The sequence below is a fragment of the Eschscholzia californica genome, unplaced genomic scaffold (genome assembly GCF_041429995.1).
Source record: "Eschscholzia californica isolate CP2 unplaced genomic scaffold, dmEscCali1.0.p SCAF_1, whole genome shotgun sequence".
Lineage (NCBI taxonomy): Eukaryota > Viridiplantae > Streptophyta > Magnoliopsida > Ranunculales > Papaveraceae > Eschscholzia > Eschscholzia californica.
Genome location: NW_028238198.1, coordinates 4,951,777 through 4,975,740, shown reverse-complemented (window position 1 = coordinate 4,975,740; position 23,964 = coordinate 4,951,777). Strand labels below are relative to the sequence as shown.

Below are 23,964 nucleotides of genomic sequence, written 5' to 3'. Positions count from 1 at the left end.
AAAACCCTAAACTATAGACATGAGAGAACTGAAATCACACCCAGTCTTAAGTCACACCAAATCTCCCAATCGAAGTAGAAGAAGAAGCTCCCAATGATAACTCGCACCAAATCTCCCAAAGATTTCACCAAAAAATTTTCGATAGTAAAAAGAAAAAAGAAGCTCAGATGGTTGTTTAGAAACTAACCGGTCAATACTTAGGTTTAGTTAATTTCTAGGTTAACTACTTAAGAGGGGTTAGGTTAAATATAGGGTAAAATAGTATTTTTCAACTCTCATCTGTTTTTGGCTTGTTATATTTAACATTTTTTTTAAAAAAGGGAGTCTAAAGTGCAACTCATGGAAAAGGGAGTCCAAACAGCAAGTCAATTACGAAAGGAGGTCCAAACAAATCTCCCTATTTTCTTGTAGATTTGTCTTTAAAGGCAAAAATTAGTAAAATATACAAAAACATTGGCAAAAACTCGTCTGAATATGGTGGATGACCAAATTTTGACCTAAGTTTATCTCTTTATATTGTTGGGCAAAAACTGGTCGTTCATATAGGATGTCAGACAAATTTTGTCCATATTTTCAAACAGTTTGTCACTTCTGCTTTAAAATCCACTTTCGAAAGTTATCGTAACTTTAGTTTGGATGATTATTGAACTTTGCATAATGCTAATATTTTTTAGTGCTGACAGTGCCATAAATCCCTGTCTTGTTTTCCACATCATTATTTCCAAATTATATCGGGTCATGTTTCCACTTTTCCGGAATCAGTAAGTCTTGATAGCTAGACAGACCCTTCCTATACTATAATCCTCCCTCGGGTCCTAGGGGCAAGGATTTCCTCGTACATCTATATATAAACGATGGTTCATCAAGAATACGCAAGAAAAGCACTTCGGATTGTTGATTCATCGCCCAGAATATTTATTATTCGATCCATATCCTGACAGAAGTGGAAGACGGGTCAGATGATACCTCATCCTTGACTACCCGTTTTTCAATCCAAATTGGAGTGGGGAATCCTAATGGGGACTTTAAGTTGGTAGAAATGATTAAGCAGTACTTTCCCACGAAAAGAAGGAATCAATCCATTTTCTGGATGACATAATATGGATTCCTGTAGACCTGTAGACAAGACATCACCCATAAAGAAATGTAACCAACGTTTATTGGAAGGCTTTTGTCGGGCCTGCTCATAGGGTGCCTAAGTCGATATGATGGGTCCCTTTTCTTTCTCTATGTTTACCGGCGCGAATTTGTGGCGGCACTATTTGGGTTTTTGTAACGGCTGTAATTTCAAAGAGCCGTTACAAATTCCAAAATGTGGGCGGGAATTTGGGCGCCAACTTATTTCGTTATTTGTAACGGTTTATGTTATGGTAGCCGTTATAAATAAGTAGCTATTTATAACGGCTACTCCAAAGCCGTTACAAATGGCACTTGTTGTAACGGCTACCTAGCAGCCGTTATAAATTTTCTGTTACAAAAGGTCCGTTTTTTTGTAGTGACATACATAATATACTTTTACCAATTTAGTCCTGGTTGGATTCATCGCAATGGTTAGCTAACAAACATGGTGCATTTTTTTAAATGCCAAAATGGGACCAGAGGATATCTGAACGATTCTATCTTTGGTTTTCGAGACCACTTGCTTTAGGCATCGTAGTCTTTTTTATCCCTAGAGTGACTTCTTAAAACATTGAGTTTGAGATCTCATATTAGATTAGAAGGAGATGGCTTCTAACAGAGATGGTCATTTAGATTTATCTACGACAAAATAAAATTTACCCAACCTAATATTTTGTTAACTATATTACGTATGGAAACAGTTTTATGTTTTACATTATCAGAGAGAAGACCAAAAAACTAACAGTAACGAATACTAGTGAAGGCAATATCAATAACGAATACTAGTGAAATAATAACAGACTTAACTAATAAGCACATACAATTAAAAGTGTAGAGAGATGAAGTTGGGTGGTGAAAATAATGAACCAAAGAGAATTGAGAAGATAAAGTGGAGATGGAATGAAGATATGCACAAATAACATATATGTTATGTAATAGACATGTGTCAAAACTCAGAGGATAGAGTTTTTCCTTTTTTGAGATTGAGAAGCTAGAGTTAGAGCATCTCTAATGCAACACTCAACTTACAAACCTCAATTTGACACATACAACTACTTGAGTTTTTGACAAAAAACACTCTCCAATGCAACGCTCAACTAGAGTCTCAATATGATGTGACAACAATAAATATTGAATCTCAACATTTATTGGTGTATCTCAATTGGTCCACATCAACATTTTATATATTAAAATAAGAACCAAAAGTAAATCTAAAATAAATGTTGAGTTTTTTTTAGTGTTGCATTGGAGATGAATTTTGAATTGAGTATCTCAATAGTACAACCTAAGAAAGAGAAACTCAACTCATCCTTGACACATTAGATTAATTGAATTTTTGTAGAGTGTCGCATTGAGATGCTCTTAATTGGTTGAAAAAGTTGTATGATTTGGTGGGCCAAAACATCTTGAGTGCTCTCATGCTACTTACGGGTTGAGTCACGTTTAAAACAATTAGTTGTAGAAATTTTTGTAAGCGCCCTCACAAATGTTGGCAAAAAATTTGGTGGCCTAAAACGAGGCATTGCTTGCTTTAGGCCACCAAATTTTAACATGCATGCTTTCGTATCATTGGGATTTCCTAACAGTCATCGACACTTCCTAAACAAACTTGACATTGGGATTTCCTAATAGCCATCGACACTCCTAAACAAACTTGACATTGGGATCAAGACCGGCTCTGATGCCAGATACGACAACTAGTCAAATTGGGATTTCCTAATAATCATCCACACTCCTAAACAAACTTGACATTGGGATCAAGACCGGCTCTGATGCCAGATACGACAACTAGTCAAATTGGGATTTCCTAATAGTCATCGACACTCCTAAACAAACTTGACATTGGAGTGTTGCATTAGAGAAGTTTTAACATGCATGCTTTCATATCATTTGCTCTAGATGAGATCATAATTAGAATTACACTTAATTTAAATCTTTTATTCAAAAATTCAAAACAACTAATAGCCAATAGTCTTTAATTATCTCTAGTTACTGCATTACTGCATTGGCAAGATCCAAAATAACCACAAAAAATGCATCATGATGATGATTAACCTTGCTACTAAAACATAAAACTATCTATTTTATAAGATGAATATTCCTTCTCTTTCCCAATTCCCATGACAATTTCTCTCCTTTTTTGGTGTTTTCTTTAGCTCTTTGTCCACCACTGCAAACACCAAAGAAAACCATATCTCCGTCTCTCAAATTTAATTTCAATTCAAGAGACATAACCCCAAAACTCATATATTTTGTTATTTAGATAGAAGATAATAGTTTACTCACGTAGTTAAGAAGGGCGGATGCTACCATCACCATAGAATCCACAGTTGTGGTGAGATCCATCTTCTCCAATAGCTCCGTTGTTACCTTCATCCTGCAAGTACCAATTTTTACAGAAATCGTATTCATAATCACATAATTGTTCTACTTGTTGTAGATTGTCATGTACTACTATTGATTAGGTTGACGGGTTTGATTAGTAAAACCCCCAAAAAAAATTTAGGTTGTTTAGATGGTGTATTTTTTCACGAAGCATATCTAACTCGTCTAAATCTATATTGTTTGACACTTTGACTCGACAGAATCCAAAACCAGTCATACATCAAGAGTCAAACAAAAAAAGAATTTAGAAATCTGACGTAAGTCAACCCAGACCTCAAGTCAGATTTTAGACGTAACTTAGAAAACAGGTTACGAATTTTTTACATGAGATTGAGAACCAACCTTGTCATTTCCAGCCACAGGAAGAACATTAAGAGAATTTCCACCTGTTATAGCTTTGGAAATGTCAGACCTCCTAAGAACTATCCTTTCGTCCTGTTGAGTGTTTAGCCATGATTTGTGTGTGAGTTCTGATATGAACAACTCACACGCTTTCGCAACCAACACTGCAGCCTCCGCCCTTACCATCTACAAATTAAACACACAAATATACGGTTAATTAGTCTCATTTGCAAAACCCACGTTAGGTGAGTCATGCGGTGACAAATATGTTCCTCCACTGTAAAGATCAGTGTTCGAATGACCGTCTAAGAAAGATCAGCCTAATTTTTTCTCTCTCTTAGGGACACTTTTTTTATTGCGAGAGGCCAACATCTTCACTCTCTGGTTATTAAGGTAGTTGGGCGAATTGGGGTGGTTACATCACAAAATTGGAGTACCCACATTGCGTGACCAAACCCATCAATTTTTTTGTGTCGGCCGAGTACTGGTTTCAGATATATCAAAATTGTCATCAAATATAAAATTTTTGTATCGACTATTAGTACTTATATTATGGTTAAAAAAATAGGAAAAAGAAGATGTTTGAGGACCTTGACCCCTTCATGTGATTTCATTGCCCTCTTGATCCTTGTTAGGGGTAAATGGTGGTGCTTAAAGTCTGCAAAATAAAACAAGGAAAATAACAATGTAACCGAAGGAGATTAAATTAGATTTAGCCAATTGATCCCTTTTACTCATCCATAACTGAATTAACTTAGCTTAATCCTAATTAATTTCACAAATTAGACTTTCTAGTGAGAAGATGATATAATAATAGATTGATATTAACCTGTCATTTGGTCGATTTCGGTAATTTTCCGATGCCAGAAGTGTCCTAAGTTTTCCCTTTGTAGTTGTTGTTGACCATGCGCCTGAGCCTGAATATGATCGTCCAAACCGCTAAATCCGTCCACCTAATCAGAAAAGGACAATGGACGTATATCAACCTAATGGTTGATTTGATCGAAAAACGTAATGATATACGATATTTATATTACTCCTATTTTGCTGAAAAACTCATTCAAATGATGACACTGGCTAGGTATGGAAACAAAATTACTAGATCGTTGATCTCTAAACCGGCCCGTAAAAGAATTAATGACATCAATCAAATTAGAGACTGCTTCTTTCGTCGTGTATTACGATAAATTTGTCGATTTTCTAAAATCCTGACTATCTTTTGCTTTGATCCTCTCAAATAGTTATAAATTGGACCGTAAATGTGCGTAAATCACTCTAAATACTGTAAACTTGTAGTTACATAGTCAATCTTTACATAAAAAATTTGGAAAAATTGTTGCTTTTATGATGGTACAATTTCCTCAAGGGAAAATCTTATTATTTATAGAATTGTAATAAGTCTAGGGAGCCCGTCAATTGGGACTCACAGATGACCCGTCCCACCCATTTGTAGAAAAAGAAAAAAAACAATTCTAGAGAGAGAAAGTTGATTGGTTTTTGTCTTTTTCTACAAATGAGTGGGACGATTCATCTGGGAGTCCCAATTGCAGGCTCCCAAGACTTATTCTTGTAGCAAACTAGCATCAGACTATGCCCCAAATAACATAGAACAAATGGAAGCACACGTATCATGTTGCATAAAGTCAAAATTAAGAAAATCCCCAAAACATAAATAATCAAAATCACATAGAAGTTCACTGGAAGAGTTAGAAACCCAAGACCTAATCGAACAGACAAAACCCTAGTTCTAATTTTGTTTAACAATTGAATCCCTGCAAGTTTCACAGATTGAGATAGGCAAAATTGGGTTAAGAACATAATCAACAAAAATCAAAAGCAAACTATGAATTGGCACAAAAAGGGGCTTGCTTTGGGGCTTTCTGTTCCCTATTTAAGTGGAACAGAACCAAACAAATAAAGAACCGATATTTTCCATTCTGATTTTCTAAAATATACTAAAGTTTTGAATCTTAAATTGGAACAAATTGTTGACTTAACCACTACCAACCAAAAAAAAGAAACCAAAAGTAAGTTTACCCTTTGTGTCATTTTCAAATCTCTTACATTTGATGTAAGAAAATCTAGGATTGATCCCTTGACACATTAAAGAATTAAGAAGTATATGTTTTTCCCCGTACAAATTTATTGTCCAACATATCTATACGTTTATGTCTAAAAGATCAGAAACAACTAACTTATAAAAAATAAAATGTCATTTGAGGAGTTTTTTTCCCGAACCCATATTGATGTAAATATTACAAAAAAATCATTTGAAAGATCTATCATTAGTTACATATACAAAATAACTAACATTTCAAAGTAGAAAATCACCTCGGTCAAAGAAGGTTGATTATTAATTTGGGGCAACATGGAAGGATAAACAGGGAGGACATCATTGGTCATGCGCCATGATAATGGTGGTGGAGGTGGTGATGATGGTGAGAATTGAAAATTCACTGATTCATTCGTGTCCAAGGTTGAGATAGAAAACTCCCTCCCTCTTTTCCTACTTTCTTTCCCCTCGTTCACCATTGCCAAAGAAGTTGATGGTTTATGAGTTTAGAGTCGCCCTTAAATAGAGTGAATTTGTGAAAGAGAGACATAAAGAGAAAAAGTTAAACATTTAAAAAAAGGTCTTCCTAACATATGAGATAAATATCTTGGTGGTCTCCAGTTGAACATATAATAAATGAAAAGATTCTGTTTCAAACTGAGAAAAAAAAATTGTCAGTATGTTAACGGTCTTACTGCGCATTCACTTGAGTACCGTTAGATTGTCTTATCTTGACCTCAATATCTTTGGTGTAGTCATGCCTTATTCTATTAAAGATCATCTAACGGTGGTAAAAGTTTTGCCAAATACTTAAAGAGAAAAGGAAAAAATGGTAAGTGTGGTTGGTGTGTACGTTACATGAGCTGTTTTGAACTGTGGTGTCCATCTAACATGTGTGCTGAAGATACATGTTAAGTCTTAAACTTTTTTCTGTTTTTAACAAGTAAAAGTCCAACTCTACTCATTAACTGTATCGGTTTCAAAAAAAAATTAAGAATCATGTTTGAATATATGACTTTGAATACATGGTAAGTACCCCAATTGAGATAAGAACTAACAAATCATGAACCATTTCATTTGATGTTTATGATGGAACTTACCGAAATTTTAACTCCCCTTCTAGACTTATACTACTCATTGTCCAAAACTAATTCACATTCTCAAATTTCAAAATTTATGAATCTAACAAGTAATTGCAAAGTCTATAGAATTAAAAAAAGTCTTTGCACTCAAGTATAACCATATAATCTCACAACAAAGGAAATACATTAAAATATAAATACAAAATGTTACGACATTGTATGTAATGTTTCAAGAACTGAATAAATTCTCTCTCTTATTCCAAAAAACTAGACGAAAAGGAAGTTAGTTGAAATAAAATGTTCTGAAAACGGGGTTCACACATCTCAATGAAAAACTGGAAATTTCATGTTCTTCAGTTACTCTACAGGATACTCTACAGGATACTCACCAGGCTGAAGGTGTTGAAGGAGATGTCCTTCGACCAAGGTGACAATGCGAAAAATTTGTCGGATAGGACAATTGATGAAGAAGATCATCAAATCCGATTGATTTAGGGATCGTAGAGTTTAAGCTAGAAACCAACTACGATTGTTTCGTAATTCGCGGCTAACTTCAATCGGATCCTACAACGGGTTACACACAAGAGTGTCAAATTGATCTAGGATATGACTAGTGGGAGTGAGATATAACAATGGGAATGTCCCATATACATATCTCATAGGCCTAAAAAGGAATTAGGCAAATATAGTACAAAAATGTAAAAAACATGGTTTTTTGGCCAATTCGGGCACTTTTAGGGCTCGGATTGGGCTGATTTTTGGAGGGACGTTTCTTTATGTTATGAACATAAAATCTTCCAATTTTGGCTGGGTTTGGACGTCATCTCCTTAGGGAATTGAGAAAATGTCAATAGTTGTTATTTTCGACAATTTCCTTAAATCTTATTCTAAAGGGTGTTTTAGGAAACCTAAAAGGAGGTGGATTCTTATTAGGGTTCTATATAAACACTCTTAGGGCAGAGAATAAGGTGTGAAATTTCTCCCTAAGCTTTCTTACTCTACCACATCAAGTAGAGAGGAGAAAGTGAGCTAATTCCCATTACTATCTATCTAGTCAAGAAGAAAGGTGTTCTTCTTCCAACCACCATTGGTGTGCTAGCTAACAACAAGGTGGGAGATCAAGTTGATTGCTCGTGTCCCAAGTAGAGGAGCTATACTTGAAGCTCTTGGTCTTCTCAAAAGCAATTGGAAAGGTTCGAGGGAAAACTAGCGAATAAGGTATTCATCTTCTAGTTTTGCTTAGTATTATTTTGGGCTTATGCATGTGATCCTGAAAATATTAATGTAGACATTAGATGTCTTATTTCCGCCATAGACATTAGTATAAGGGTGTAAAACCCAACACAGGCGTGCTTCAAATATGTAGTTGCACGACTTTAAATCTCTACATTTAAAATTTTTGCTTTTCTTTTTTATTATTAAACATGTAGCTTATCTTATTAAGAGAGGTGTTATGTGTACAAACCTAACAAGTTTTGTGAACATACAAGCCTATTTGGCAAGACTATAGATTAGACTTTTAGGTGTCGTTTGACAATCAAAAGTATAAGTACTTTTGCTTGTAGTAGAAGTTCTTTTGCTTAAAAAAAGGTAAAAAAAGACTATCATAAGTATGTTTGGCAAAAATGTTACTTATAAGTAAAAAAAGTCAAAAAGTTAGTTTAATAATGTAATTTTATTTTCATCATAAAAATATTTGATTTCTCAATTAAATTTAATTACGATTTTCATGATTACTCTTTTGGAAGAGTTGGTGGTGATATTAATAATGGTGGTGGTAGTTGTGATGTGATTGAGGTGTGATGGTGGTGGTGGTTGAGACACAAATAGTGGTGGTGGTGGTTGAGATACAAATGGAGGTGGTGGTTGAGATACAAATAGTGGTGGTGATGGTTGAGATACAAATGGTGGTGGTGGTGGTGGTTGAGATACAGTGGTGGTGGTGTTAGTTGAGGTGTGGTGGTGGAGGTACGGTGGTAGTAAAGGTGTGGTGGTGGTGAAAGTATGTGGTGGTGGAGGTACGATGGTGGTGAAGGTGTTGTGATAGTGGAGGAGGTTTGAGGTGTGGTGGTGTTGGAGGTGTATAGTGGTGGTTGGTGGTGGTGGAACAACGGTGTGGTAGAAGTTTAATTGTGGTGGTGGAGCGGAAATAAACGAAGAAAAAAATTTAGTAAAATAAAATTTGTGCATATGTCGAAGAAAAGTTACTTTGAGAGAAAATTTTAAAATAAGCGAAAAAGTAAGCAAATTTTAACTTAAATGATGTAAAAATTTTAACGTCAAAAATTAAAAATATGAACTTTAAAATAAAGTCAAATTTTAACTTAAGTGAAGTCGGAAAAACTATGTAAGAAAAGCCCAAAATTTGGGCCCAAATAATTTTAAAAAAATCCAATTTTGAAACTGTTGGCAATATTTTGAAACTGTTGGCAATACTTTTGAAACAGTTGACAACACTTTTGAAACTATGACAACATATATAATTATGTTCTTAATTATGTGTGAACAAAAACAAATTCGTTCATACATTTACAAAATTGTTGAGAGCAAATACAAAATTGTTGAGAGCAAACTGTGTTTTGTTCAGAAATTTTCAAAAATATTTTGTAATTTTAACTTTTAGATTTTTTTTTTGCATTATTATTCCGGGTTGGGCTTCATTTAATATTTTTACCCGAATTTTGGGCCTTATACGAAATTTTACTTTTCTACTTAAACAAACAAAAAGTAACTAATTTTAGAGTTGCCAAACGATACCTTTAACTCATTTCACATCTCGATGAAATCTCACACAAGGATCACATCCACTTTCATATAAAAGGATTTTCCCAAGAGGTGGTAGTAGCTACCATGAAGATGGTAGTTCATAGATTGAAGCTTTTTTGCTGATAAGCTCTGAGTTTTTTAGTTAAAACCAATGTAAAAGTTCAGTTCTTAGGAGAGTCAAGTTGTTAGAAACTGAATTTAGAACAATGGGGATTTGATTCATACATTTGGTTGAAGAATTAGTAAAAATGTCTCAAACTTTTTACAATTCTAAGAATCAATATTAGTTACAGGACCTTTAAACCAATATCTTGCACTCAAGATCCACCACAAAACGGTGATAAGAAGAAGACCGCCAACAGCAACCGGAGTGTAGTTGAGAGTGTCTTTCGTAATTGGGTAGGCAACTGGTAGAGAGAAGAGTACAGTAATGATTGCTACCCAAATAACTGCGATCCAACCCACAAGTATCCCGTAGCGACCCAAGTTGAACGGGCCTGGAATGAAGGATTTTCGGGCTAATGTTACCCGAAAGAATATTGGTAGCGCATAAGCGATGTAGAGTCCAATTGTTGCTATAGAGACCATGGCTTGAAATGCCACTAAGCTTCCCAAAGACTATCATATAGATAACACAAAGATAAAGACATGTATCATAAACATAAGCAACTCGAAATAAATCTCATTAGATCCACGCAAAAGACTCAACCGGAGGTCGGTGACTTAGGTAGTGTTAGTTTCAATTCCATGTTATGGGCCTTTATCAGCCTGAGCCAATTTTTAGACAGTTTTGCGCTTCATTTCCAACTCATCAAATCTTGGTGTGGATGAGCCGAAATCAGATGAAACAAACTCTAAAAAGTGGGTTGGGCCCAATTTGAGCTCTGATTTGGGCCAAATATAATTTTTGTTTGGTAAAAGGGAGTGTAAAGAGGAGAAATGAAGAGTAAGAAATACAAACCGTTAATGCCATGCAGAACGATATGCAAACAGAGAGCCAAACTGCATTTATCGGAACCTCTTGCCTGTTCACTTTATGCCACACTGGTGAAAAAGGCATAGCTCCATCTCTCGAGAATGCATACACCATTCTGAGACAGAAATAAAGGACACCCTAAGTAGATGAGAAAGAGAAACCACAAAAGATAACACGACGTTCCCCCATTACCGAAAAATGGATAATAAGCTATCTCACCTAGAGTTACTTGTGACTGAACTCATACCACAGAAAAATATAGCAACAGCTACAACACCCAAACAAATGATTCCTCCAACTCCACTTCCATATCGACTTTTAAAGGCCTCGTAAAACACTTGAGCAATGGCATAACCACCAGCATCATTGCTAGTACTCAAAAGGTGTGGAATATTTGTTACTGCAAATGTGATACCGAGTAGATAACCCCATCCAACAATTATCGATATCCCAATAGAACTTATAATTCCTTTCGGCCCATTTGTATCTGCATTCTTGGTTTCCTCTGTCTTGAAATAAGGAAACAGATGAACTTATGAAAATATGAACTGGTCGGAGGAAAAAAAAAGAACAAGCTTCCTTAAGAGAGAGCGATCCCCTAAGGACGAGAGTTTAGAGTAGATTATTGAAAATGCAACTAACCATATGAGCTGATGCATCATACCCTGTAAGGGTATACTGACTCATTAAGAGTCCAAGAAAAAATATATACGGTTTACTCCCAATTCCTTCTCCATTTTCTGTGTTGAAGTGAGTGAACACAAACTTGGCATTAGCCGTCTCAGAAGCAACCGCAGGAATAAGAATCATTAGGACAAAAACACCTAAAAAGCAGCCAAATCAAATTATTGGTATATGAAGAAGACTCCGTCGAGGTAAAAAAAATTTAAGAAAGACGATGATAAAGAGAATCTTTTTACCTAAAAAGTTCCATAATGCAGCAAGTTGTCCGAAAAAAGACATACATGAAATAGGAAGACTATTAATGATGGCATGAACCAACAAAATTGCTCCGTGTAAGCCAATAACTACATACTTGGAAGCTATATATCCACCACCATTTGCACCACCTGTGCTTAGTAGAATCATAACACTAATTAGTTGTGCAAGCGAGAATTCTACACTCGTTGTAACAGCCCACTGCAAAATTGGGAAAACTCATCATGATTAGATTCCCAAAAATTAACTCGTAATAGGTAATCTCTATATCCAGGATGTTAAAACGGATTTTCGGAAGATTTATAGATTAAGATTCTGAAATTTAAATAATATGGGATTGAAGAAGTTACCTGACCAACAATGTTGAACCTGCAAGGAAAGGAAAAGAAAATAAAAAGTGAGTAGTGCAAGAACTGAGGAAAGATGGACTAATGAGTTAGTATTGAGTGTGATATCCCACATCGCTTGAGCGGAGAGTCCGGAGATTGGGTTACAAGTGCAACTTCAAACTTAGTACGTGTAGAGTGTGAGAATAGTCCAACATAGGAAAAGAAGACTCGGGTAACCAAAAATGTAATATCTAGGTCTTCTCCACTTGTTGCTAATTGATTTTGAGTTGGATGGTCACGGACTTATATGAGGCCTTCCAGGTAGGCCCTTGCTACCTAAACATGAATGATGCTATACTATACTGGGCTCTTACTATTGATGAAACCGTCGAAAACCTTCTTGGGTATTACCGAAACGGGAAGAAATTTCGAATTCGAATTGAAAAATGAAGAAGAAAGAATTGAATTGAAAATTACCATCCAGTCAACCAAGAAGCGAAAGGAGCCCAACGAGGTCCAGCAAGCATAGAACTCCAATAGTAAAGACCACCAGAGGTTGGGTAAGAAGAACAGATCTCAGCCATTGATAAACCAACAAACATAGTAAAACATCCAGCAAATAACCATCCATAAACCATACTAATTGTTCCTCCATTATTTAGACCAGTATTATAAAGGGTAGTTATCCCTGTTAATACTGATATTATTGAAAATGAAAATGCAAAATTTGAAAGAACCCTGCAATTTTATCAAAATAATAATCAATCAGATAATACAATCATACCCATGAACTAAATTTCACTAAACATAACAAAAACCCCCAGTTTGATTCAAAACCCATAACTCAATCATGAGAAATGAACTCAAAAATGGTAAGTTCAATGGAAAAGAAAGAAGCAAGATATTGAAGCGGGGAAGAAAGGGTAAGTAGTAATTACGAGAGATCCCGCTTTAATTCTTGCTTATAACCAAGTTGTTGGAGACGTGATTGGCCTGAATCAACCACTGATCCATTTTGCCTTTGAGATGGTAATACAATCGATTCCTCACGTTTCCAAACCATCTCTACCTCCTCTGTTTCTCTCTCTAACCCAATGAATGGGGAGAAGTCCAAAATGGAAGGAATAACAGCACATATATCTATTACAAAGACTTTCAACTTGAATAGCCATCTATTGCTTTGTAATATTATTATTTGGTTAGTGTCATTTTTCTCATAAGAAGTTGAGAACAACCATTATTATCTCACATGGTGATGAAGTATGAAGTAGTATAGTTAGGTCAAAGTCAAACATTTTGACCTCCATGATCATGACTCATGATGTTGGGAATCTAAAAAAGATCAAAAATGGTATCTTATGGGATTATTTTATATATTTTTGTGATCAACATGGGGTTCATATTCTATGAGTTTAAATATTGATTGGCTAATGGGGGAGCTGAGCTATATTCATGGGGAAGTGGTAGAAAATATCATTTTCATGAAGAAAGTAGATACATTTTTAAATTCTCCCTAAAGATTCCACATTTTCGTCCATGGACCAAGTCTAGTACCGTTCCCAATGAAGAAAAGAGGAAATCAAGTTTATCATGTATTCTAAAGATCATTTTGACTTTCACAATTGGTTTAAACCAATCAACCAAGCTCACCTAAGTGTGGGAAGGAGGGTTACAAGGGAAGATTAAACATACTTGTTCTAGTGACAATGTTTTAAAAGTAGGAAATCATAACATGTCAAAAAGACAATATCACTAGCAGCCTCGAACGATGGTTTTTACAATCCTATAACAGATCCTGATTTAATGTATGGAAACAAATAAAGAAAAATACTAGATAACAAAAGATGAAAACAAAGAGGTAGGGCAAAGCCTGCATGAATCATGATAAGGAGGCCCAGGCCCACAAAGGCGACTTGAAGCTACACAAGGCTCAAGTTCAAAAAACCTAGATTGGTTGTAGTTTTTACAAATCCCAAACCCACTAAACTTTTTTTTTTTATTGAGATCCAAAACCACTAAACTTGGTGATCTGTTTTGGACAAATTTTCCTTAATCCAACCCTTCAAATTTAGAAAAAAAAAATGTGAAGGGAAAAAGAAAATGAAAGCGAAAAAGGATTTACTCTTTTGTTGTGGGAATGATTCGGAGAAATAAGCATAGGTTATACACCTTTCATTCATATGGAAAACTACACTTTTATTAGTTTATTACTAACAGAGAAGTGAAGTACAACATTTACTTAGAAGTAGCAACAAGAATTTTATAAATCTCAGAGACCAATTTCTCATCATATTCCAAAGATGAAACAACACTATTTGATACCTCTTTAGCTTTGTCAATTCTCTTGTTATTATATTTATAGTTCCCACCTAGTGCATTATTTCCATTATTCATAGATACCAAACTCCCTGCTAACCCAAGCATCATTTTAACATAAGCATCTCGAAACCTAATCATCAAAAGTTTCGAAGACAACGATCCAAATTTTAGTCTCAATTTCTTTAAGGATCTTATCTTCCAGAATCGACGATTACTTCTTTTTCCACCCAATCTGAAGAACTTAAGGTTCTTCCTCTTGGTGGCATTATTATCATTGGAGAGACGTTGATATCTTCTTCTTCTGATCCAATAACCCCTTAAACTTCCATAAATTGGGCTGCAGATGGTGGAAATAATCTGCATAATGTATGTTAGAGAGAGAGAGAGAGAGAGTCTACCTCTTCTTAGTGAGGAGAAATTGAAGAGAAAGAAATTTAGTTATATATGAGTGGTTAGTCCAACAGTTACCAGAAATCTGTGAACCTAGGGTGGGAAAATGACGATAGACTTGAATTAAGGAGGGTGGCAGCTGATACCCACTTTTAATAAATACAGAGATCTGATGGAACTAGAGTTGGTTCGTACACAAATTTTAATAAGACTTTTGGTTAGTTGGGCTATAAATATGCTGCTGTAATTAATAATGTTATCCACTTGTTGGTGCAACTTATACATCGACCCATGCTTGTCAACTACGAGGAGTTTTTCCACGAACTGTCTAGTGCTAATTTTCACTTTAACGTGCTGCTTTGCTACTTTAATTTCACGTCTTAATGATCTGACTCAAGTTGTTTTCAGAATGTTTTTGACTCGTATGTTTGACTCTCTTAACGGATTATAATTTATAAACCAAGTATGGAGTACATTTTATCGGCAAAAAATTGCCAAAACTCTTAAAGCCAAGACATCTTTGTTAAAAAGAATCTATCAATTTTTATGGGACTTTAGCTCTCTACATAAGGTTTGTATACGGTAAGCATGCACAAGAGATGCACATATGGTTTGTAGAAATTCTCGCATTTTACATTTTCTGCGTGGAAAAAATGGCACATACACCTATGAGCTCAAGCTGCCAATATATATTTATAATAAGATCACACAAGCTACCCAACTTAAGAATATGAATTTCGAACAAACAAAAAAACTTAAGAATATGAAACCTTAAAATTTTAGTCCTTAGAAGTTAAAATGCAAAACAAGCTCAACAATCTATCAACATGTTTCTATCAAGAAGAAGGTGAATTATCGGATAAAACCAAGGTAAAAGCAGCAAGGAACTTTTTACAGATCAATAAAGATTCATCGATGTTCAGGTCTTTTTACTTACTCTATACATTGTGTATGCAAAGTCAACGTCGATTCCTGGACTCCATGGCATCTGCAATCGAGATTATGCTCAAGGCGTTCCCTGGAGGTGTATCTCTTCCTTGATCGAATTGAATATGAACTCTATCAGCCTGAGATTGTTGGTAATTGTTCATGGAGGATGAAGGTTCCATAGATGGAGGTCGTGAATCCGCTAGCATCTGAAAATATGCATGAGGTCCCCAACCTGTATTTCAAAATAAAACGAAATTAAAACTTTTAGCTTATCGATATGTTCAAGCTGTGATGATTTGAAACGATGAAAGAGACAAGTCTACCTTTCTGTTTACTGTCTAAATTTCAACCAATTCTTGATCAAAATAGAAAAAGTAAAAGCACATGGAATTAGATCACATGTACCAATAGGAAATTAGAGACAATTGTTATTTTCTTCTCTCTAATGTTCTATCTTTTACAACTAGAAGCTAGAGAACCCGTCATTGTCCATAATATTTAACTATATAACAAGTGATAAGTCAAAAACAGAGAGGGCAATACTACCCTATACTAGGAAAACAGTAATTACTAAGAAAAGTTTATGCTAATAGTTTATCTGAATATAAAAATGATTAGCTTATGTGTGTTTTCGTATAGTACATGAGCTTATGCATACTTTTATATCTTTAACAAAATCAAATGTAAGACATGTGTTCCTTTCAAAATAAGACATCTGTAGTGTTGAAAACTCGTGCATTTGAGATGAAACTTATTTTAAGATCTAACTCAATCAGATAGATAAGGGAATAGAAAACTCATATTTAACATATAATATCAATTCAAATTTTAGAATCTAATAAAAAGAAACGCTGTCAAAGATAGAAGAGGAAGCATACCATCTGTGTCATATGGGGGTGGAAAGTGTTGCAAATAACAAAAGGAAGCTACCACCGATCCTGCGACCAGAGAAAAAAGAATTCATTGATTAGCACTCGAACAAGTCACTCAGTGAAGTAGATCAGTTTAATTCAATGAGATTTAATTCACTATGACCACTTATTAAGTACGAACCTATTAGACCACCAGCAAACACATCTTGCCAATGATGCCAATAGTCATCGACTCGAGAAACTCCCACAAGAGCTGCAACAAGCAAGGGAAAAACAACAATACAAAGTTTTGCAACATGCCCCCTACGATCAAACACTCTAACCTTGCCTGCCAAGTACCAGGCGAGATAGCCAAGACCTGCGAAGGACCCTGCATTTATAGAAAGAGAAACTAATTCAACATCGATAACTCGAGATTACGTAGAGAAACAAGAGAATGGTACAAGCAAGAACAATGCCAACAATGTTGCTAACAGTGGTTTTTTGCTTACATGAAGTATGCCCACTGGGGAAGCTTTTATGCCCTTCCTTAATGACTGCCTTGTCTCCGTGACAGATAACGTTTGTTGTGACATTATCAAACGCCTAGAGAAGCCAAAGTTCAGTTATACGTCTGTACAAATGCATACAATTGTAAAGAGTAGTATAGGACCCACCCCCTTCCCATCAGGAAAGCAACGCCAAAAGAAATCTGGTCGAGGTCGACTAACAGCATCTTTGATTGCATCAGTTATAACTGCAGTTATAAGTACCGCAAAGAGAAGACCTGACAACCACTAACTTAGTATCACTGGTGCATTAATTTAAATAGGTTAAACCATAAAAAACAAGATTTCAGTATTACAATTGAGACTATATACCCAAAATTGCGTGGTGCAAATCGTAAACATCTTTTCTGTAATAGTAGATTACGGCAAAAATTATGATAGGCAACACTACCGCCACCATCTGTATCAGATAAAAACAAGTTAGTTTTATCTTTTGGCCAGCCACTAAAGAGACTTTTTCTCAGGCAGTAAACAGATGTTAAGTATATACATATTTATTTGTGTGTGCGCGTGTGAGTGTGTGTGTATAAATGAACCAAAAAATCAGATGAAGAACATACAGGAACAGCCCAAAACGGCACAGTGTTGCCCTTCAAGGGATACTTGAGATCGGTCATCATATCCTGTCCAACAAAGCGGTGAAATGGTTCTATAACGAGCAATATAACCTCTATCACCACGAGAAGTAGAAGTATCAGCCAGTCATGCATATGAACCCTTGCTAGTTGAACTCCATGAGACCTTACAGTATGAGCTCCTAATTGAATCTCCGGCATTTTCTTAAACTAGAAAGCAAAACCAACATTTTCACTTATCATAAATTCATAATTAATAACCTTTGGAACATGACGATCACATCATAAAACAAAATAAGTTTCACGACGCATATTGAACACCAAACATGCTTAGACGGCAGCTTTGAAGAGTAAGGAAGGTAAAGTATACACGTTATCGATAAAGCTTTCTGACTCGATACAATTTGAGATTACTATAGTATATTAGTTATGTATAAACTCATCTCAATGACTAAAACAAAGTAATTCCTTCATAAAACAACACTAGGAATTTTAGGTTTTCTTGTTCAGAAGTTCAAAATCAACATAGATTAGGATATCTGGTTAATATAACAATATTTCTAGTAACGCTTAACCTAAGTACCTTCACAAACTCTAATTGTTTTAAGCGAAAACAAATAAAAAGAAACAACTAGTTTAAATCTAAGTTGATTAATTACCAGTAAACCTAAACTTGTATTTTATTCAAGTTCATCTAGTACAGATTAATAATATTGAAACATTTTCAGTGAACTCATAACTTTGTTCAGTTAACCTGAAAATGAAGTAAAGGATTGAAGAAATTTTAGGTCGAAAATTCAAGAACAGAGAATCGCATCGGTTGTCTTCGTTATCCAATATTCCACACAATGTCTTTCTTAAGCAAGGAAAAAGTATGAAGAAATGTTGAAAAACTACTTGTTAGAATCATCAATCTTAATCATTAACAGCACTTCGAACTAATTATCAGAAGAAAAGAAAAAAACCTAATCAAAACTGAAAAAAGTACAGTTATTATAGAAGATAATAATGATATTAGGAACCTGAAAATCACAAATACTCGTATTAACTAAAAAAATTTGAAGTTAAATAATAAAAATTAGTGTAAATTACCTGAACGAAGATCTGGAAGATCAAAACTCGTGGAGAAGAAGGATTTGTAGAGAGAGAAAACTGTGAGAGTGGTGGTGTATTATCACGTTAGCACTTACTCACGGCTCACGGCGGAGACATAACCTTTAGAAATGTTATGCTTTATATGGGGAGGTCTGATGGCCTTGTCGTTAAAGCAAAACATTATTCTTTCTCTCTCCTATTATTGAGTATTGACTACTCCTTTTGTTTTCGTTTGAAAATCGAATTTGAAATGGAAGACAGATATGCCTTCATTTTATAAACACAAGGGCCCAACTTTGGGGCACCCAAATTAGTCTGGGGGCTCTAAGAACCTTCTCCAACCTTAGTCGGCCCTTAATTAAGTGCCAACTGAAGGCCCCAACTGACGGTCATGTTCAGATTGATCCTAGCCGTTGGATTTTTTCGATGACTAAGATATTCTCCAAATTATTATTTTTTAAACAATTTTGATTAATTTTAATTTTTTTCTGAAATCTAACAAAAACTCACATTAATATTTTTCTTTTTAAATCTAACAAAAACCCACACATTTTTTACATCCAACGTGTCAGTTCCCGAATAATTTTTCAACCTTAAAAAAATGTTATTTCGAAAATAGTTTAAACAAGTGGTTCGTACATACACAAAATCACACACGTTCTTCGCACACCAACAAATGTTATTTCGAATATAATTTAAACAAGTGGTTATCGTGTTTATCACATCTTCATGACGTATAAATGCCTCGTAACGCCTAACGTAGATCATAGTCCATTTCTCAAAAAAAGTTTCATTATCAACTCAATTTTAGGAGTTTGGGAACTTCTGAACTTTTTCGGTTCCAATATCGAGCTCCAACAAGAACTTTCAGATTCAATTTTTCAAGTGTTGTAATTAAAATTCATACATAATTAGAACACCTAATAAAATTAAAAAGTAATATATTAGAACTATATTAAAATTCATCATACGTTAACGATTTTGATTTTTATCCATTGAAATGTCAGACAATCTTGTTCCACAAAGTACCTCTTTTTTTTATCGATTTCAATAATCAAATCACTTGTGATGTGTAAATAAGCGTTAACAAGCACAACATCATCTAAAGAAGTATAACACTTAGCAATAACGGATAAGTTCGACATTTCAGAAAAATCAAAAATTTCTTCAATCTCATCATTCGCTAAATTAACTCGAGGCTTCATATTCAATACATCTAAAAAAAACTATCGATATCATTTAAATGGGGGTTTGTATTTGCCATTGACAAAAAAAAAAACTGGATCAAGATTGAAAGATAAAAAAATAGATCAAGAAAGAGAAATAACATATATGAAATGGGATGGAGAAAAGACATGGTGCGGGTGCCCTTGTCAGGGGTTGGGAGGGGTTCCCTGGCCCCAACGCAAACCCATTGGAGTTGCTCTAAGGGGTCTTTAATTTTTTGTCCAAAGATTTATTGGTTGTGTTTTCTGTTCATAATCTTCTTCACCTCACCTCATTCCTACGACTACAACTTCCGACCACCACCACCACCATTTCCAACTACCACAACAACTCACCACCAATTATTTTCTATTCTCTCTTTCTGTCCCTCCACCATTTCCGACCACGAACACAAACTCACTGCTAATTTTCTCTGTTCTTTTTTTCTCTTTTTACTCTTTTTGTTGTTCTCTTTCTCTTCCTCCCCTCTTTTTCTCTCTTTAAAAGATCCAGATGATGAAGAAGGGCCCCGGATCGGTTGGATTTTTTAGAGATAGAAATTGAAACAATGGGGATGAGTAGTGGTGGCTGTCGGTAATCTGAAACGATGGTCGATAAGCGGAAATAGTTGTCGGAACTCGTAGTGGTGGAAGTGAAGTGAAAATGAAATTAGGATACTAAACACAATCAAGTAAATTTTTGGAGGACCAATAATGATGCTCCAAAGACTATTATGGGTACTCCGCAGCCCCAACTTAAACACACTGGTTTCATCATTTGAAGTAAGAAAGTGCCAATTTCATTTATGACTACCTTGGGTTCTTCTACTTCATCTTCTACCTGTTGATGTATAGTGGAAAGTCGGCTTTACTAATCAATGCCATTTCTATTCAGAATTACTCTTTTCATTTGATTTTCCAAGTAGTAGCACTTTTTTTTCCTTGAACGTAGGTGACAATTTTCATTTCAAGTTGCCCTTAGCCTCATTTTGAAGGTGTCTTGAGAACTTTACTTTTACGTCAAAGGCACTTTCAATGCCCGAATTTTAGAACCCAACACAGACGGAATGTGATGTTACCGACTCCAATTGTGCAACCCTTTTCTCTCTCCACATGGATTGACTGACTCCGCATGTAGTCGGCTGCAAAAAAACATATATATATATATATATATATTTTTTTGAACCGTTGGCTGCAAAATTTGGGCCAAAAACATTTTAGATCAACAAAATAACATTTTAGATCAACAAATTACAAAATTTGGATTTTTCAAGTCAATTTTGCAGGAGCCCCTGTACCAAATTGGAGGTGCCCATGTATTTTCCTTCTAACTTGGGAGCTATGGTAATCTTTAATAAGAAAAAGTTAGGAAGTCATAAAGTACCTATAGTTCTTAGATATATACTTGAGAGTTCATGTATGCATATCATTGATCAAGACATTAAAGTATGTAGCAATTTAAATTTCATATATTTGATGCCTTATGAGCAAGCAAACGTTGACATATGAGTCGAAAACCTAAACTTTCAACAAAACATCAAACCAAGAATCCTTATCCTTTAGTTACCAACGATAAGCAAATATTAATATTTTATCCTCATCTTGACTTAAGGTATTTCTATTCTCCTTACATATCCTTATCTATTAAAATCCTTTTACCATATCAAGTTTGCTACAGAGACTTTAACAAAAAAAAAAAAAGTTTGCTACAGAGAAACAAGAAGGTTAGCTCCAATTAATATTGGACTAAAATTTGTCCATCAAAAATATGGAATTGAGAAAGGAAAACCACTCAATTATTTATTTTTGGAGTTTAGAAGGATCAAATTTACACATTTATGCCCATGTCACATGCAAATAAGGCATAGTTAATCTTGAAAAAACATCTTGAAAGGAAGAAAATGAAAAAAAGGAATTTCCTTATGGAGTTTTAGTTTTACATATGTCACGATCACGACATAAAGATATGAGAAGTGTTCAGCAGAATAATCCACCAAAGTGCCCAAATATTGTTGAGCATCATATTTCATTCTTAAAATTGTAAAGAATGCCAGATAGCATGTCAAATCTCACAATTATTGATTCAGTTGGGACATATAAAATTTTCCTAACACTATTAGATACCACAAATACAATTAAAACCATCATTGAAGTTTTCTAGTATCTCTCTCTCTCTTTCTCGCTAAGAACCACCAATATCAGCGACCACACCACCACTGCTAAACGTGCCACCACTCTGTTCTCCCTTTCTCTATCCATTGTTCACTCTCTGTTATAGAAGAGAGAGATAAAAAGATTCTTATAGTTGGTACCCAGCAATACTTTTAAGATTTCAATAACCAACTACAATAATTTTAAAATAACTATCAATAAGATGCTAGCAAATAGATAAAGGGTATTAGATGCATGGTAAAGATAGATTTGTTATAGAATGAGATAGAGATAAGCAAACTCAAGAAAAATTTAAGGGAGTAAGAATTGTCATACTAGGTTGATCAAGTCAAGTGTTCTTGCAATGTCAAAAACACAAACTCACATATAAAGATTCCAATTGTTAATCAAAATGAGAAAACAAACCTTTCACCTATAGACAAGAGTATGGAAAACAATGGGCCTCAAAAACCAACCTTGTAACTGTTTTTATCTTAATCGCAAAAAATAAAAATTCAATTTAAAAATGAGAGTTTTCAAGTGTGCTCCAGAAAGGAAAATAACAGGGGGCGGTGGGCCAGTAATATCCAACCTGGCTCAACTCAAATGTTTTCAGTTTCCAAAAACTAGTTTCTCCCGAAACATTGTACGAAGAGCTTGACGTAGACCACATGTGAGTCATCGATGTTTATCTTCGAAATTAGCATCGCTTGATATATTTAATGTGGACCGTCGGTTAAATGCTTCTTCGTGACTCCATCAACTGTCACAGTGAAAGTAGCATTGCTGGTGTCAGATACAGTCGGTCACTTAATTTTGCTGTCGCAGCCAGTTTAACCAACTTTCTTTAGCGGTTAACAGAGTGGATCTCTCCTACTTTCTCTCTCTCTCTCTCTCTAAGCTCTCTATATTTATATAATTACTCAAATTTATTTGATATTTATTAATAATCTTACAAATTTAACTCAAAAAGGGCTAACTTCAGTTTAACCCTCTAGATGTAACTAACTTGTCGGTTTGGCCCCTAGGTTGGTAGGAGAATGTTATGTTAATGATTTCATTTCTTGTTCACGAAGAATGTTAAGCAACAAATAGTTCTACTATTTTCTCTCTCTCTCCTCCCGTTCTTTTGCATTCTTCCTTATGCCCCCTCACAGGCAAGGAGTTATTTCTTTCGCTAGAGTTCCTTAGGCCTAGGGGTGGCAATTTGGCCCGAACCGGCGGGTTTTTTTCCAAACCCGCCCCTAATGGGACGGGTTTTACCACCCCGTTAATTAAACGGTTCGGGTTTGGTATGAAGTTAAAAAATCTAATCGGGTTCGGGGCGGGTTTGATATTAGATAGTAAACTCCGCCCCGAACCGATTAGTATGTTATATATTAAATATTTGTTTTATTTAAGGTTATGTTTCTAAAACTTTAATCATATATTATCAATTTAATTATTTTATGTTTTATATTATTAAGTAGTTGTAGTGTTTATGATTGATAAACTAAAAGTCTTACAAAATTTTGTTAACAATTGTTATGTTACTTCAAACTAAAATAACTTTTGTGAAACAAAATACTTTGAACCCGACCCGATCCGACCCAACCCGTTTTATATTAAACGGGGTGGGGCGGGTCGGTAATGGTTTAACAATTTTTAATTGGGACGGTTATGGTAATTGAATATCCACCCCGATTAATTATTGGGACGATTATGGTAAAATCCGTTTACTAACGGGACGGAATTGGGAAGGGGATGAACCGTCCCAAACCAGCCCCGTTGACATCCCTACTTAGGCCATCTTTTTCTTTGGAGAACATCTATCATTGCAGATTTACGGGTCGTCATGGAATAAAGAAGCAGAAAGATCGAAGAAGAGCAGGGGCGAAACCAGAATTCC

General features: G+C 35.1%; 2 protein-coding genes and 1 long non-coding RNA gene across 3 annotated transcripts; all 3 read right to left on the bottom strand.

Moving 5' to 3' along the window:
- Positions 1-3,033: 3,033 nt before the first annotated feature.
- On the bottom strand, positions 3,034-4,032 carry LOC147563484 (uncharacterized). Its single transcript, XR_015236471.1, has 3 exons — positions 3,847-4,032; positions 3,406-3,496; positions 3,034-3,289 (listed from the first exon to the last, which is right to left on the bottom strand). It is a non-coding gene; the product is annotated as an uncharacterized LOC147563484 (long non-coding RNA).
- A 5,912-nt stretch (positions 4,033-9,944) lies between these two features.
- On the bottom strand, positions 9,945-13,164 carry LOC147563483 (amino-acid permease BAT1 homolog). The gene is made up of 8 exons (XM_086638344.1): positions 12,930-13,164; positions 12,469-12,729; positions 12,013-12,031; positions 11,644-11,863; positions 11,366-11,547; positions 10,943-11,232; positions 10,709-10,838; positions 9,945-10,365 (listed from the first exon to the last, which is right to left on the bottom strand). The coding sequence occupies exons 1-8, from the start codon at positions 13,052-13,054 to the stop codon at positions 10,018-10,020; spliced, it is 1,575 nt and encodes a 524-aa protein (XP_086494470.1). The 5' UTR covers positions 13,055-13,164; the 3' UTR covers positions 9,945-10,017.
- A 2,271-nt stretch (positions 13,165-15,435) lies between these two features.
- LOC147563482 (lipid phosphate phosphatase 2-like) lies at positions 15,436-18,970 on the bottom strand. The gene is made up of 8 exons (XM_086638354.1): positions 18,718-18,970; positions 17,611-17,835; positions 17,363-17,450; positions 17,159-17,268; positions 16,994-17,087; positions 16,684-16,872; positions 16,509-16,568; positions 15,436-15,862 (listed from the first exon to the last, which is right to left on the bottom strand). Exons 2-8 carry the CDS (start codon positions 17,824-17,826, stop codon positions 15,660-15,662), a joined length of 960 nt encoding a protein of 319 aa, XP_086494480.1. The 5' UTR covers positions 17,827-17,835; positions 18,718-18,970; the 3' UTR covers positions 15,436-15,659.
- Between the last annotated feature and the right edge of the window lie 4,994 nt (positions 18,971-23,964).

What these genes read in the sequence shown, in the direction of transcription:
- LOC147563483 (XM_086638344.1), bottom strand. Translation starts at nt 13,054, where the DNA reads ATGGTTTGGAAACGTGAGGAATCGATTGTATTACCATCTCAAAGGCAA. An exon ending in TCAGTCACAAGTAACTCTAG is followed by an intron (nt 10,839 to 10,942) that starts GTGAGATAGCTT and finishes TTTCTGTCTCAG; the next exon opens with AATGGTGTATGCATTCTCGA. An exon ending in CGTTCTGCATGGCATTAACG is followed by an intron (nt 10,366 to 10,708) that starts GTTTGTATTTCT and finishes TCTATATGATAG; the next exon opens with TCTTTGGGAAGCTTAGTGGC.
- LOC147563482 (XM_086638354.1), bottom strand. Translation starts at nt 17,826, where the DNA reads ATGCCGGAGATTCAATTAGGAGCTCATACTGTAAGGTCTCATGGAGTT. An exon ending in GCTTTCCTGATGGGAAGGGG is followed by an intron (nt 17,088 to 17,158) that starts GTGGGTCCTATA and finishes TGGCTTCTCTAG; the next exon opens with GCGTTTGATAATGTCACAAC. An exon ending in CCCCAGTGGGCATACTTCAT is followed by an intron (nt 16,873 to 16,993) that starts GTAAGCAAAAAA and finishes CTATAAATGCAG; the next exon opens with GGTCCTTCGCAGGTCTTGGC.